General features: G+C 52.1%; 8 protein-coding genes across 8 annotated transcripts; 4 read left to right on the top strand and 4 right to left on the bottom strand.

Moving 5' to 3' along the window:
* Window positions 1-37: 37 nt before the first annotated feature.
* On the bottom strand, window positions 38-1,824 carry K489DRAFT_387886 (glycoside hydrolase family 76 protein; the record flags this gene model as incomplete). Its single annotated transcript, XM_033606366.1, has 7 exons — window positions 38-464; window positions 529-701; window positions 764-966; window positions 1,023-1,260; window positions 1,380-1,468; window positions 1,527-1,664; window positions 1,725-1,824. 7 exons carry the CDS (start codon window positions 1,822-1,824, stop codon window positions 38-40), a joined length of 1,368 nt encoding a protein of 455 aa, XP_033461460.1.
* A 1,664-nt stretch (window positions 1,825-3,488) lies between these two features.
* On the top strand, window positions 3,489-4,828 carry K489DRAFT_378842 (MSF1-domain-containing protein). Its single transcript, XM_033604500.1, has one exon. The coding sequence runs from the start codon at window positions 3,761-3,763 to the stop codon at window positions 4,334-4,336; it is 576 nt and encodes a 191-aa protein (XP_033461461.1). The 5' UTR covers window positions 3,489-3,760; the 3' UTR covers window positions 4,337-4,828.
* A 92-nt stretch (window positions 4,829-4,920) lies between these two features.
* On the bottom strand, window positions 4,921-5,763 carry K489DRAFT_369298 (uncharacterized protein; the record flags this gene model as incomplete). Its single annotated transcript, XM_033603021.1, has 1 exon — window positions 4,921-5,763. One exon carries the CDS (start codon window positions 5,761-5,763, stop codon window positions 4,921-4,923), a length of 843 nt encoding a protein of 280 aa, XP_033461462.1.
* A 227-nt stretch (window positions 5,764-5,990) lies between these two features.
* Window positions 5,991-7,648, top strand: K489DRAFT_378844 (Tricarboxylate/iron carrier). Its single transcript, XM_033604501.1, has 3 exons — window positions 5,991-6,262; window positions 6,422-6,555; window positions 6,624-7,648. Exons 1-3 carry the CDS (start codon window positions 6,159-6,161, stop codon window positions 7,397-7,399), a joined length of 1,014 nt encoding a protein of 337 aa, XP_033461463.1. The 5' UTR covers window positions 5,991-6,158; the 3' UTR covers window positions 7,400-7,648.
* On the top strand, window positions 7,637-9,126 carry K489DRAFT_378845 (uncharacterized protein). Its single transcript, XM_033604502.1, has one exon. It carries the CDS (start codon window positions 8,015-8,017, stop codon window positions 9,032-9,034), a length of 1,020 nt encoding a protein of 339 aa, XP_033461464.1. The 5' UTR covers window positions 7,637-8,014; the 3' UTR covers window positions 9,035-9,126.
* Window positions 9,127-9,890: 764 nt separating this feature from the next.
* On the bottom strand, window positions 9,891-10,442 carry K489DRAFT_294192 (uncharacterized protein; the record flags this gene model as incomplete). The annotated part of the gene is made up of 1 exon (XM_033600270.1): window positions 9,891-10,442. A coding segment is annotated over one exon (552 nt), but the record flags the coding sequence as incomplete, so codon positions are not given.
* A 533-nt stretch (window positions 10,443-10,975) lies between these two features.
* On the top strand, window positions 10,976-11,724 carry K489DRAFT_430380 (uncharacterized protein). Its single transcript, XM_033608410.1, has one exon. The coding sequence runs from the start codon at window positions 11,055-11,057 to the stop codon at window positions 11,664-11,666; it is 612 nt and encodes a 203-aa protein (XP_033461466.1). The 5' UTR covers window positions 10,976-11,054; the 3' UTR covers window positions 11,667-11,724.
* Window positions 11,725-12,304: 580 nt separating this feature from the next.
* Window positions 12,305-13,937, bottom strand: K489DRAFT_378850 (histidinol-phosphate aminotransferase). The gene is made up of 3 exons (XM_033604503.1): window positions 13,805-13,937; window positions 13,560-13,730; window positions 12,305-13,490 (listed from the first exon to the last, which is right to left on the bottom strand). Exons 1-3 carry the CDS (start codon window positions 13,873-13,875, stop codon window positions 12,437-12,439), a joined length of 1,296 nt encoding a protein of 431 aa, XP_033461467.1. The 5' UTR covers window positions 13,876-13,937; the 3' UTR covers window positions 12,305-12,436.
* Between the last annotated feature and the right edge of the window lie 259 nt (window positions 13,938-14,196).

Genomic DNA, 14,196 nt, shown 5'->3' on the forward strand with positions numbered 1-14,196 from the left:
AGTTGTGCAGGGTCAAATGTCAGGGCAAGGGGATCACTTACCAACCACCGCCCATGGTGAAAATGCACAAAACACCGGTGAGAATTCCCGCGCCAGCCTGATCTCCTGTCGTGATAGCTCTCAGCGATTCTTCACCCTTTCTGGCCTTGTCGGCGCCTGTCCCTGCCAGTGGATCGCCTTTGCTGGTGCCACCAGTATCGCTTGTCACAGGTGCCGAGCTGTTCTTTCCTAGATTTGCACCGAGAATTTCTAGAGCAGCCATTTGTTGGCCAACGCCATAAGAGCCGTCCCATACAGGACCACCGGTGGACCATCTCATCCCGCAGGTGACGCCGTCCGTGCCTCCAGAGCATTGCTGGGCGGCAGCCTGAGCTGAGGCTTGTATGTAAGGCATCACAAGGGGTTTAAGAAAGGGCGCGAGGGCCATGGAAGCTGACAGCGAACGCGCGAGATATGCTTTGAAGCTGCAGATTGGAGAAGTCAGTGCGCTGCATCCTCCTTACATTTTGGAAAGTCGTAGTCTCCTACCTCTGTTGATCATGATTACAGGCTGCGCCGGCCGGATTCTCGCATACCTCAAACATGACATTCTGCTTGTCAAAGAAGAACTTTGCTGCATTCCAAAGTTCTAACGTTCGAGTTTGCCATTTGGTATCGTTAGTCGCTTTCCACAACGTCGCCGCTCCCTGAATCATGACACCCTGTTCACCACTTATCAGCTTTCACGCCTCGTGCAGCGTGTGACGTCTTTCATGGTGCTGACCTGGTTATATGTCCATCGCGTGTCATCGATTTGCGTGCAATTGAGGTTGTCCTTGAATTGTGCGCCGTCGTACACGATGTGAGCTGCGTCAATTAAGTGGACGTCTTCCATCCAATCAAACACTTTTTCTGCCCATGTCAGAAATGTGGCGTTGCCAGTGTAGGCGTACAGTCGCGAGGCCAGGTTGAAAAGGCCACCGTTGGCTAGAAAGAGTCAGTCAGCAGTGCTCAATCGAAGATTGTTGTGGGATGATGCCGACATGGAGTGTTTTTGTACGTGTAGCCCGGATTAGCGATTTGGATCTGCCACCGAAGTCCGCCTCCACAGTGGGCGCTATCCCATCGTGCTGCCTGGGAATTGAAGACGCCCTGTGCGAGCGCCAGCCATTGAGGTTTATCAGCCGGCGGGTCTGGAAATTTGTACTCGGCAGCCGCCATGACAGTGTATGCCCAAAACATTTGATCGTCGTTTCCGGCTGAAGTAGTTTGGTTGGGAGGCTGATCGGAATATTGTTAGCAATGGCATACTTGCATATGTCAATATAGAGTGTCGAGACCGGTTTGTCGATCTCGGATCATTGTGTCCGCTATGGATGTATAGAGGAGAATATGCGTACCAGGTAATTGTTGTCTGGTCCTGTCTGAAACAGTAACGCTTGCGAAGTGATAGCATTATAAGTTGAGTCGCCAGTATAGTGCCAGTAGTCTATTGATGAACTGTCAATCGGAGTCGGCTAGGAAGCAGCGATATAGAAAAATCGTACTGATAAGTGCGTTGAACATCGCGCCTGCAATCCACCAATAATAGCCGTCGACGATTCCTGGAATCTTGCCCGTTTCATTTCCATGGTAGAACTGCACCAGACCATGGGCGATAATCGCTGCATTCTTCTTAACGGATTCTAACCAGCAAGGAAAGCGTTAGATTGTGTCGATCAAGACTGTGACGAATGAGTACCCACCTGGATCATGGACGTCGACGGTGAGTGCTAACGTAGAAGTCGTGAGAATACTGGTCAACACGGTCAATAGTGTCAGTCGCCCGCTTGTGAAGAATTTCATGATCGAATCATCGACACTGATGTTGTTACACTCGTAGCTCGGGAATCCTTGTCTATAAGGACGTCAAAGAGCAAGATTCTACCAAAGTTAATGACGAAGAGGAAACATTTACTATAATAAGGCGTCAAACACAGCATTGCGAATACTCAGCTCAGAATTTACGATCAGAACACGAATGAAGTTTGCAGCGCGAACCTGGCCTATCGAACTGGAGAGATAATAGGAAGTTTCAAAGGGATGAACTCCGCTCAGTCGATCGCGACGAAGATGAAACTCCTGTGCCACGTGTTGTAGGCGAACGGACACAGAACAGGCGCGTGTGCAGAACAGCTCTTCTATGGACGCAATCTATTCCTGCTTACGCCGGCGCTGTTGAAACTTCCTCTGAACAAGATAGCCAAGGATAGCTTTTGGTGGGCCACTGACGGCGCGACAGTGAGATCGGTAGCGCCTCGAATGTGCGCGGCTCGGCGCTGATAAAAGAATCAATCATCACATGCAGTAAACCTGTTGCGGATGTGGTTGAATGCGACTTCATGGCGTTGGGTCCCGAGGTCGTTTGTATACCGATTGGGCTCGGCCAGGAATTGCAGGACAAATGTCCAGATGATGCCCAGGCTGAACTTGGTCGTCGATCACCTGTGATTGAGCGCGGGCGCAATCCGCACCGCGCTATTCAAGCCGCCGCGTCCACAATCCCGGCACAAATCGCAGCCGCACCAACCTGCTGGGCCAGTGGCCTATTTCATAATTTGGTAACATGATAAGATGGAAGTAACGACAAGAATGATGTCTCTTGTGCACATATGAGTGTTGCCGACTACAACGCAAAGGATGACCGAGACAAAACACTACAATCTCGTACCGCTTCTGCAAACTTTCATTCTTTACTTCCAAGCTTCTGTACATACCTACGTGCCTGGGTAGGTAGGTGTACTGTCCTGCTTTACTTCCGCGAAACATGTTTGCCCACGCGGGCATCCCAGAGCTATCGCTCTACAGTACATGTACATTCACATGCATCCCACATCTATCGTTCACATGTTGAGACATGACAGTGCGACAGCAAAACGTGGGTGCGCACTAAACGTCTTCAGGACCATGATTCCGCACGGCCGTAGAGCGTCAGATGCACAAAACAACATGAGAAACACGTCGTTTGTGTCCGAGGCATTCGCTGCCGTTTACTCCGCACCTGAGCCAGAATTCTTTGGGAGCCCTGGACGGGAAGTGTTCTCTTCCGCTGGCTGAATTACTCCCGCGGTCACACGTTCTGCTATATCACACGCCTTGGTTGCGCGATTTCCGTCCTGAGAATTTTGAGCGGCCTGACGAGGGCTGTTGCCACTGAAGTGCATGCTGCGTTGTGCTGTAAATCTTTGATCCGCCTGACGTAGTTGAGAAAATTAGTCCCGAGTCAAAATACCTCGCGGAACAGAATGGAAATCGACAAAAGGCATCTGAACACTAGAATCCCGCCCCGGTTTGTTCCCGAGCGATGCATCTGAGCAGGTACCAGCAGTTTCTGGCGAGGATATGAACCAATGGGGTTCGTGGGAAACAGCCCGTCTCCACGCTTTGTTTCCGACGGCGGCGTGGGTGTTCAACGGGCTCGATCTGCCCCGGCGGCTTCGGCTCATCGAATAGAATTCCAAGACGAATTTTCTATCCCTGTTGGTTGATCTGTCTGGATTTTGAGAATCATTTCGTCTCCATCACATACGAACACAACACGCATCGTGTTATTTTGAACCTTTCACGACTTACGACATTGTACCTCACGTTCCTTTTCAACGATTACGAGTCAGCCCGACATAGAGACACCACACATCCGGGAAGAAAATCGCGCGACAGCAACGACTTGATTTTGCTCTGTCACCTAATCACAGTCATATACCATCGAGAGAAAGGAAATAGCCATTAGAGTACTGCAACTATGCGCATCTTCTCCTCATCACACGAGTTCGACTATTCTTGGGACGAAGTCAGCACAGCCAACTGGCGTAAATACTGTCCGTGGAACGACAAATCAACCCACGTTATCGCCGTCGACACTCTCTCACGGAATGTCGATCCTTCCACTGGCATCCTACGCACCGAGAGACTCATCACCTGCAAACAGTCCGCACCTCAGTGGCTGCGCAGCTTCCTCGGCAGCCAGGACACCAGCATGGTCTACGAGGTCTCCTACGTCGACCCCCGCGCCCAGAAAGTCGTCATGTGCAGTCAGAATCTGACATGGAGCGAGCTCATCAGTGTACAAGAGACGGTCGTCTACAGACCTGCTCCCACACCCCGGCATACGATTTTCGAACAGCAGGCCAAGATCGTCGCCCTCTGCGGCGGATGGCAGAAGATCAAGAGCACCATTGAGGAGTTCACCGTCGATCGCTTTGGGCAAAATGCGGCAAAGGGAAGAGAAGGGTTCGAGCGAGTCTTGGCTATCAGCCGGGAAGTGTTTGCCGAGGAGCGCCGCAGGCAACAGGCTGGCCGGATGGCTGCCGCTGCTTGAGTCGGATGATAGAAGCAGGGGGAATTCAAGGCTGTGATCACTAAAAAGGATGGTTTGGGATTGATTTTTGAAGGAATCTGTTTTATTGTGAAGATTTGAAAGTTCAGCATGGCGTTTCGGCGAAAGTTACAAAACTTTATTTGCACATATTCGAGGCACAGCAAGGGAACAGGCTTCTGGGAAAAAGAGACGACATATAGATTTGGCATTCTGATACCCGCGGACTGATTGGCGCGTTCGCATAGATTCGAAATTAGATCTCTACTTCGTTTTTGGCAGTTAGTGAACAAGCTCTCGACTTCAACTTGGGTGTCAGATGCTTACAACTACCGAGGTTGTCTGGATCGAGGATCTTGTACCATATCCAGAGTGCATGTTGATGACGGTAACATTGTAGTATCTCCTCGTCTCGATCTTTGAGGTCTGACTCCACCGCATATTACGCCACTCGCTCCGGAATGACCAAATTGAACAGACGATCGCTAGAGACTTCAAGCATCCACTTTACTTATCACTTACCAGAATCAAGTTTACATGATTATATACTGATGTTAGAAGTTTTCTATGAACTGCACATGTTACATTTATTTAGAGACCCCGCTTATCCGACCTGCCCGCTCAGGCTGAACATGTCCCTGACCCTCCATGACCGCGCGAACTCTCTTCTCGAACGCCTCAATCATCTTGTCCGCGACTCGCGGCGCCGCCGCTTTGCTCAGCGCTGCGTATAGTGGATTGGCGAAGGAAAACTCAATATCGAGATGAACCTGCGTCCTGTCTTGCGAACGTGCATCCCCTGACTCATGCACGTTCTTCTGGTAGGTCGTGGCGTCGATGGCGTCGGCCGGAGGAGGCTTGTAGGGATAAGGGCTGAGTGTCCACCGTGTACGGAGGTGCGCCATGGCAGTGCTTCGACGTGAGGGATCCTGGTCGGGCGATGGCCGGGCGGAGTGATGCGCGACTTCGGCACTTCCTTCGAGCGCGCTGAGAGTATTTCCGCTGACGGCCTCGACGATCTTGCCTGGCACACAGTAGACGCGCGAGGTAAACTCTTCGCTGATATCGTTGTTGAAGCCAATCAATAGTTTGGCTTCTTCCGGGTAAGATTTGCCATCTTTCGCTGTCGGAGATGAATGTTTGGTGACGATGCTGCCTTGACAGAATGGAACGAATTGGCTATATGCGCCTACATCCGAGATCACGGTGTAGATTACACTGGGTGGACATGTGAGGGTGCGTGTCGCAGAGAGAGTTTGGTGGGTCTGGCTTTTGTTGCTCAAGATATCTGCGAGGAAAGTCCGGCGCTGCGGTATGATTTGTTTCTGTGTGCCTGTGATGAACGCCGTCCTGCATGTCGATGATGTGGCCAGCGTTGCACGACTTGAGAGCGCCTGAGAGGCGATAGATAGGGGACGGATGGCTTTCATAGTTGCTATGTGATAAAGTTGTGTGTCTGGGAGCGAGAGAGGAAATTAATGTTTTCCGCGCGAGCTTGTAGCTAAATCCAATGCCTTTCATGGCATCATACATCTGTTTCGGCTTTACTATCTCGAGGAGGCTTTAAATCCGGCGCCAGGCCGCGGGAATGAGCCGAATGTTTGAAACACCTGAGGCACGAGCCATTGATGATTGTCGGTGTAGCACAAGATTGCGATTAGAATTGTAGCACAGCATTGCATTCTTTTCGCCCGTACAGAACGCATCTCTGCGCGTGAAAAAAAGAGAGAGACACGTCAGTCAAAGCATGCCGGTTGCATAACAAGAGTTCGTTCCTCAACAAGATCCATCTGGGAGAGAATCCTCCTTCAAAAGCGGCATCACAATGTCGTCCTCGTTGCCCGGCAGCCGGGAAATGCCCGCTTCAAGATATGATTTGAGCACGTATTGGGGCCGCGTCAAGCATTCTGCCGACATCTCCGATCCGAGGTAAGGAAGACGAAGCGTGAGGTGGGAAGCTCGCGAATGATTGTAGAATTTCATTGTCTCGACGGACTGAGGGCGACAGTGCAGAGTGTTTGGTTCTGGCGGTACCGCAACCGTTCTTTTTCGTGAGAACTTGGCTCTCATGCTAATGCTGACTCGCAGGACATTGTTTACATCAAACGCGAGTCTCGAGAATGCAAAAAATCTTATCACACGATACAAGGAGGGAACAATTCCGACCATGTCCCCTGAGCTATGGCAGGCAAAGAAGATCGTCGATTCTACGTTGCATCCTGGTAAGTAGGCTCTCCAGAATGTTACACACTCCTTGAGTAGACTTCTGATCATCTTCCGTCCTCTCCAGATACCGGTCTGCCTGTGTTCCTCCCGTTCCGCATGTCTTCATTCGTTCTCTCCAATTTGGTCGTGACGGCAGGCATGCTTACGCCCAACCTCACGACCTTCGGCACCATTGGCTGGCAGATTGCCAATCAGTCACTTAACGTTGCGATCAACTTTTCCAACGCGAACAAGTCGACGCCGATGGCCACCTCCTCCATCATCCAATCCTACTTCCTTGCGGTTGGTGCTAGCTGTGGTGTCGCTGTGGGTCTCAATTCCCTAGTTCCGCGTCTACGGGGCCTCAGCCCGAGCACTCGTACACTGCTCGGCCGCTTGGTCCCCTTCGCCGCAGTCGCTAGTGCCGGTGCTTTGAACGTTTTTCTCATGCGCGGCGAGGAGATCCGACAGGGAATCTACGTCTACCCGGCGGAGTCCGAAACCGCTCGTTTGAAGCGGGAAGCTGCAGGTCTTCCTCTCGAGCCTCTCGGTAAGAGCAAAAAGGCAGCAACGATTGCAGTGGCGGAGACAGCAGTCTCCCGAGTGCTCAACTCCAGCCCGATCATGGTCATCCCGCCGTTGGTGTTGGTGCAATTGCAGCAGACGGAATGGCTCCAAGCGCGACCACGTCTGGTACTGCCGATCAACCTTGGTCTCATCTTGACTACGAGTCTGTTCGCATTGCCGTTAGCTTTGGCGGCATTCCCTCAGAGACAGGCTGTGCGCGCAACGAGCTTGGAAAAGGAATTTTGGGAGGTCGGCGGCGAGGGCGGCATGGTCGAATTTAATCGCGGCATTTGAGAGCTGTACAGAGGGGAGCGGTCGATACCGAAGTTCATTGGCCATCACAGATATGTGGACAAATGCATCTTCAGAAATAGATCCGTAAATGTAGAAATTTCACGATCCGGCTCAGACGGGTCGTTGGCGTTGTATTTCCGCGATCTGGATTGGATTGGCGAAGCACTCATAGCATTGTGTTTGTTATTGAGGAGAAATACGATTCTCATGATGGCCTTGCATAGATGGGAATAGTATCATCACCCGAGATTATTCCCAAATGTTGTGCTTCGTCCTCCATGGTGTGTGCTGGCATCGTACAATCCATGGATGTCTGTCTCCTCAAGCGACACTCCTCTCATCGCGGCTACCGCGTGTAGGGCTTGCGGCATGATTCGCAGCATCCAATCATGCGATTTCTGATATATGTGAAACAAGTGAAAGCACTTCATAAGACCTGAAAGTTATATCTGCACAATTCATGCTATCGTCGACTTCGCCTGGACATGGCTAATGAGTGAATCGCGCGATCGCGCTTCATATCAGCTTGTGAATGTGAAAGTCAACCACATTATGCCTGGTGTCCCGACCTCAAGATACTCCTCCCTGACAATCCATTGAAGCACTTGTCACAGCATGTCTACCATCGCTTGGCCGCCACCGCAGGCTACCGACGCGCCTGAATTATCTACAGAGCAAATTGCCCGCAAGGTTCAAGCGACGACAGCTCGCGAGCTTGTTTGGCTACTTTCTTCGTTACAAGAAACACTAGTATCACTAAAGGATGGCCTCGCATCCTGCGCGATTCTGCTCGCTCCCCAAGAACCAGGATCCACACTCGTATTGTCCTCCCATCGCAGTGAGGCTTTGAAAGGATTCGTCAATCGCGTCGGTGCACGCCTCGTTAAGGGCGAGATTCATCTTCGACTTCCTCCTCTACTGCCTGTTCCGCGTGGGCAATCTAGCTTTCGAATCTCAATCTCCAACCTCCCGACCTCAGCGACCGTCGTCCTTGAACAGCTCACTACTGCACGCACGTTGATTAATGGCTCACTTGACGTGATCGATGCCACTCGCTGGACTGGGGATGCACATAATCCAGCGTTCCTCGCCGGGCAACTCCGTCTTCTTCATGAACACATCCAGGACGCGCGCGCTGCACTTCAAGGCGACGCTGATGTAGCTGCGGCCTGGCCGACTTCGTCCATAGATACCACTGCCTTCCACCCGACACTCCCGAAGAACCTTTCCCTCCATCTCCACATTGCCGACGCCGCTCTCATCCTCACTGCTCGCACTCTCGAGCCAGCCAACGGCATGCTGACACCACATCACGCGCCCTCTGGGTCCCGACCTACCACCGCCTCCTCCATGAATCCTCCATCAAATCAACCACTGTTTGGTGGGTTTTCTTTCCGCGACCGTCTGGCGACTGCCCTGGGCGCTGCGCCTCGTCCACTGCATGACGAAGCAGGCGAAATCTTCACTTTTCATGGCGAGACCTTTCGTGTACGAGACAAGGTGCGCGTGGAAAGTCAAGATCCGAGCCTGATGGCGGCATTGGCCAAACTCAGTGCCTTGGAACGTAGCGTAGCGTTGTCAAGGAGAGCATTAAGGATAGTCATGGGCGGCACCGGCGAGGAGGATGAAGAGTGAATATAAATGTATATATGTGTGCTGTGAAATAAATGTGTATTGTGTATTGGTTCGTCATGTATGTTGCGCTCTTCCCTCATGGTTTACATGTGTATTGTCCTGTTGCCAACCGGGCGTCCAAATATATGTTCAGACTCGGTTCGCTACCAGACATACCACTCTCCGGACGATCGCACACGGCGATAATGATTCAAATAAAGTTATGATTAAAATTCGTGCCGCTCGATCATCGCGACTTCTGTTCTAAATCGCCTCTGCAAGTTACGCTCAACCACAACAAATATCCAGAAATCCCAGAGCTCCACCCTGATCAGTGGCTTACGAATGAGCGCTGCTCGAGGTTCATCGTATCGCCTCATCTCTTTGTCTTCTGAGTCCTCTTCAAGATAAATGCCTGATGCCCTGCCTCCATTCGATGGGGGTCATGGCGCGGGGATTGAAGTCATATGTGTTGCTCCAGTTTGTCCGCATGGCTGAGCGGAAACTAGCATGCGCTGAAAATCCAGCGTCGAAGCCATATTATAGCGATCGGCAATTAATTAAAGCAAAACCGACCAGCGTCGACTCTTTATCCATAAAACAGGCTTTCACGCCGAGCATGTTCGTATGGTTATGCCTTCACAGCGCCACGACAACACGTCTGTCGCGCCTCTTTGTGGCATTCGTCGCTCTGCCTCCTCGGCGACCTTGTCCCAGAAATCTGTTTGTCTCTGCTGGCCAAATGCGAGATCGGTGCTTCGTATTCAGCTGGTGTTTAGTCGTCATGTTCATGTTGCAATCCCTAAGTCGTGTGAGGCTTCTCCAGCGGCTCATCCCTAATAATCTTATCAAATCATGCGGCTCATCGACTTCATTTCCCGTTCTTTGGAGATGCCACGGTAGTAGTCCCCGGCTTGGATGCGGCAGCGGCGCTGGTGCCATTCGGCAGTCTCTTCCCAAACATGCCCTTCACGCGCGCCATGATAGGAAGCACTGTCCACCTCGCAAACCACGGAGTCAAGCTGACGCTGAGCAACAATCTCAAGGGCAAGAAAGCCTTAGTGATGGCATAGGCTGTGGCTAATTCGACCACAATCCGTACGCCCGATTCACCACGCCCCCACCATGCCCCTGCTGCACCTCCTTGTCCATCGTCGCCAATCCAACCACGCTTGCGCATCCAATTCCCGAACATGACAACACCTTCGCTAACCCATTTGCCTTCGCTGATGTATGGTGGAAGCCAATTGTAATAGTGGAATCCTGCGGCCAGACCAAAGAGTGGAATTATCGCAGTCAGCTCGTGTAAAACAAGGAATGCCGTGACATGGCTCAAGGGTGCTGCGCGCAGGGGAGAGAGATAGCGAAGGAGGAACCGAGGCAGGCGGCGCTCCATCCGAGAGAGCCGCGAGGACGCATCTTTCGCGGCATCCTTTGCAGCATCTTTCGCGGCGCCTGTCACTGTGGATTTGGAGGTGCTCCCAGCAGTCTTTGATGCTGACGATAAGGAGGAAGTGCTCGTGACTGGGCTAGTTGGCTTTGCACTGCTAATGAATCGCCTTGAGAAGAGAATGCGCTGTCGCAGGAGACTTGAATGGCGTGTGAACAGCATGGTGAATGCAAGTAATCGGATGATGACTGTGGTGGAAAAAGCTCAGAAGTGAGTCCGGGATGAGGACGTTGATCACTGGCGTGGCCGATGGAGAGCGGTTCACACGAGCGCACCCATCAATTTCGCCTCTGGGATACGCACGCAGTTTATTTGTGCTTGTCGTTGGCGTTACTCTGCCCTTGTCATCGGGAAAAGAGTTGACGACTGGGTGACGGCATTCGGCGCGCTTGAAAGCCAGCGCGCTTGATTTCAATCTCATGACATCACTTGCGCTGAACATTTGTAGTGAAACGCATTGACTTTGGTAGGGTTGTACGACTTCTCAATGCACCCCAATCTCTCGTCACTCTACAAACTCATCCATGACTGGTACCCAATTCCCTTATCATCCTATATTTACGTCGGGATAGAGACGCACAAACAATAAATATGGGATCGTCAGCATCCAAGACGGCCCAAGCCGCAGGCAGCGCAGCACGACGTTATCCCAGCAAAGCCGGACCCGCGACAAGCATTCCCAAGCCGACCAACGCATCACGCGCGACGCCGTCACCGCCTCAACAACAGAAACCGCCAATGCCTCGAGCGAGCGGCAGTCGCAATGCCGCGATCAACGAGGATGCTTCAGATCCAGACTTCGCCCGCTCTCTCCGCTCCATTGGCCCCGTTCAGCCCAATCCCACACTTTCGCCATCCTCGATCTTCCCTTCGACTGGCCAGCCGAACGCAAACCAGAGGTCCGGTCCTGATCCCCGTCAGAATCCGGCTTTGTTTGTATTGGAACGACGAGCCAAACTTCAAGAGCAGGCGGATCGAGAAGCTATCGAGACCGGAACCAGAGGCCATGAAGGCAGGCAGTTCTTGGAAATGTATCTCATCAAGCAGATACTTCAGGCGAGAGACCAGGCAGGTAAGAAGCCGGAGGAGATTGAGAGAGCTATGGGCTTGAAAGCTGGTGTTGTGGCGAGACTTGGAAGTGCTGGAACAGTCGAATTACCATCCGAGATGGGCCGAGCGCAAAAGCAAGTTGAGATCGTGTAGTGAGGAGATTCTTCGAAGTTGGATACCAGTCTCACAGATGAGCCGTGGTTGAAAGGACAGACCTGGATGGATCAAGTACTCTCTCGACTTCATGCGAGGTCCGGATTACCAAGCGAAATCTATGCGTCGCAAAACGTCCATCGGGAAGACCAACACACCGCAGCTTTGAGCGACGCATTGTATCTACAGCTGCACGGGATACTCTGACGAACCAGTCCCATGCTGAACTGGGGATATCGAGGAGCTATCTCACCACAGTATGCTTCTGCCATCACCTCAGCGGTTGTCTGTCACCAGACCACATCCTCACAAATGGCCCCCATCATTTGATGTGATACAGAGACTGATGACTGCTGAGCGAAGAAGTTCCTCGGCGAGACCAGCAAGACGCCTTGCTCTCGGATCAAGATTGATTCAGTGACTGTTCCAGCATTCAAAGGCTTCAACGATGGTTTCTGCGGTGGCATGAGAGAGGAAATATACGCAATGAGCGTGCCAGACGTCTGACGTGATGCTGAATATATATTCAGCACGGCGTCATTGTATTCGACGTCCATCCATCAGAAACACGAGGCGGATGGTGAGGACCATTGCCCTGTATTCCTGATAAACCGGAATTTGACTGCGTCAATTTTGGGTCGAAATGCCATTGCATCGATTGTGCCTGATTGAAGCATCGGGCCGATCTGAACGCCCGACAAAAATTATTGATCGCGCGATCGCAAATGATTAGCTCTATGCAGTCAACACATAATTTTTATCTACTTGTTCTAAGCGACAATCCCGCTGGCGTCTTTCTCCTTCTTCTCTTCCTTCTCTCCTTTGCCAGTGCCACCGCCCTCGTGAATTTCCTTCAACACGCTTGCAATCTCCACCAGAAATCTATCAACTTCTTTCTCAGTGCCAACAGTGATACGGAGACACCCAAGACATCCGTGCTCCTTGCCTCGGAAACGAACGACAACGCCACGGTTCTCAGCAAGGCGCTCGTAGACTTGCAGGGCCACAGGATTGCTCGGCTGTCCAGTAGCCTGATCGAGCATCTCCACCAGCAAGAAATTGCTCGCCGCTCCGCCACGGAAACGCCCCACGCCAGAAATCTTGGGCATCTCCGCGAGCAGCCGTTCACGTTGTGTGAGGATCTGCTTGCGGTTTTCGTGCATGATCGCGAGACTCGCGGGTCGGAGAGCGTGCTGTGCGAGCTGAGATGTCGGGTTCGCGATGTTGTAGGGAGCTTTCAAGCTGTTGAGCAGGCGGGCGATGGGAGGACTGGTGAAGGCCGCACCCAGACGGATTCCCGCAAGGCCGAATGCCTTTGAAAGCGTCTGCATGACGACGAGGTTAGGGTAGGAAGTGACGAGAGGCGCGAGCGAGGAGTTCTCGGGCGCGAAATCGATGTAGGCTTCATCCAAGACGACGATTCCGTTCCATGTCGGGTGTGCGAGGAGTTGCTCGACCGCGCCTGACTCGACTAGGCTGGCGGTTGGGTTTCCTGGGCTGCAGAGATAGACCAATTTGACCGTTGGGTCGGCGCTCAAGGCGGCGGCAATCTTGTCAGGTTGAGCACGGAAGTCGTGGGCGTCGTCGAGTGGGACTTTGGTAATGCCAACGTCGTTGACACAGGCGGACACGGCATACATGCCATAGGTGGGAGGGCAGGTTAGGATTTTGTCCTTGCCTGGCACACAGAAGGCTCGCAGTAACGCATCGATCGCTTCATCACTGCCTACGCCAACGAAAAGGTTGTCTGGAGTGAGCTTCTTCTGAGGATCTTGGGTTGTATTGCGTAGATCGCAAAGCATCTGCTTCAGGTCGGTTTGGTGCCTAGTGAGTTCGCTTCAGAACACGGTCCCTCTTGCAATGAAGAGCATCCTGCAGGGAATAACGGCTTACGGGTCGGGATAGCGATTGAGACCAAGCAGGTCAATGTGCAGCTCGCCCGCGGCGGATGATTCGCCATTGGCGGCGGCGGCGATTTGGCCGTCTTTGTTCAGAGACAATCCAGGACCGTAGGCGTTCTCATTGGCATCGAGCAAGATATTCGTGCCATCATCCTTGTAGTCACTGACAAAAAATGTATCGTCAGTACATGTCAATGCCAGGCCGTTGAATGCCGATCTTCGGCCCATGGCACGTACTCTCGGGCGCAACGATACGGCTCGAGCGCCAGGATATTCGGCCGCGCACAGGTGTTGATGTCGAAGGGCATATTTGTATCACTTGGTTTCGAAGATTCTGTGTAAGAGGAAGTTCGTGGTGCCGAAGATAACGTTAATATATATAAATATGGAGGAGTCAGTAGAACAGTCATATCTTTTTTATTTTCCAATTCCGTATGATTTGCCTACTGACACCATGTATGACTACCATTGAGGGTTGATCGCCATGCACGCTATTTCACAGACTGTCACACCCCCCCGTCGTAGTAACGCCGTTACCGCCGCCTCCGCCTCAACAAGAAAAAAGTTCATTCAATGCACACACACCTGCAGGTAAGCGGCGGGCCCAGGATTCCTGGAAATCACATCAT

Source organism: Dissoconium aciculare (assembly GCF_010015565.1).
Source record: "Dissoconium aciculare CBS 342.82 unplaced genomic scaffold K489scaffold_4, whole genome shotgun sequence".
In the NCBI taxonomy this organism is placed as follows: domain Eukaryota; kingdom Fungi; phylum Ascomycota; class Dothideomycetes; order Mycosphaerellales; family Dissoconiaceae; genus Dissoconium; species Dissoconium aciculare.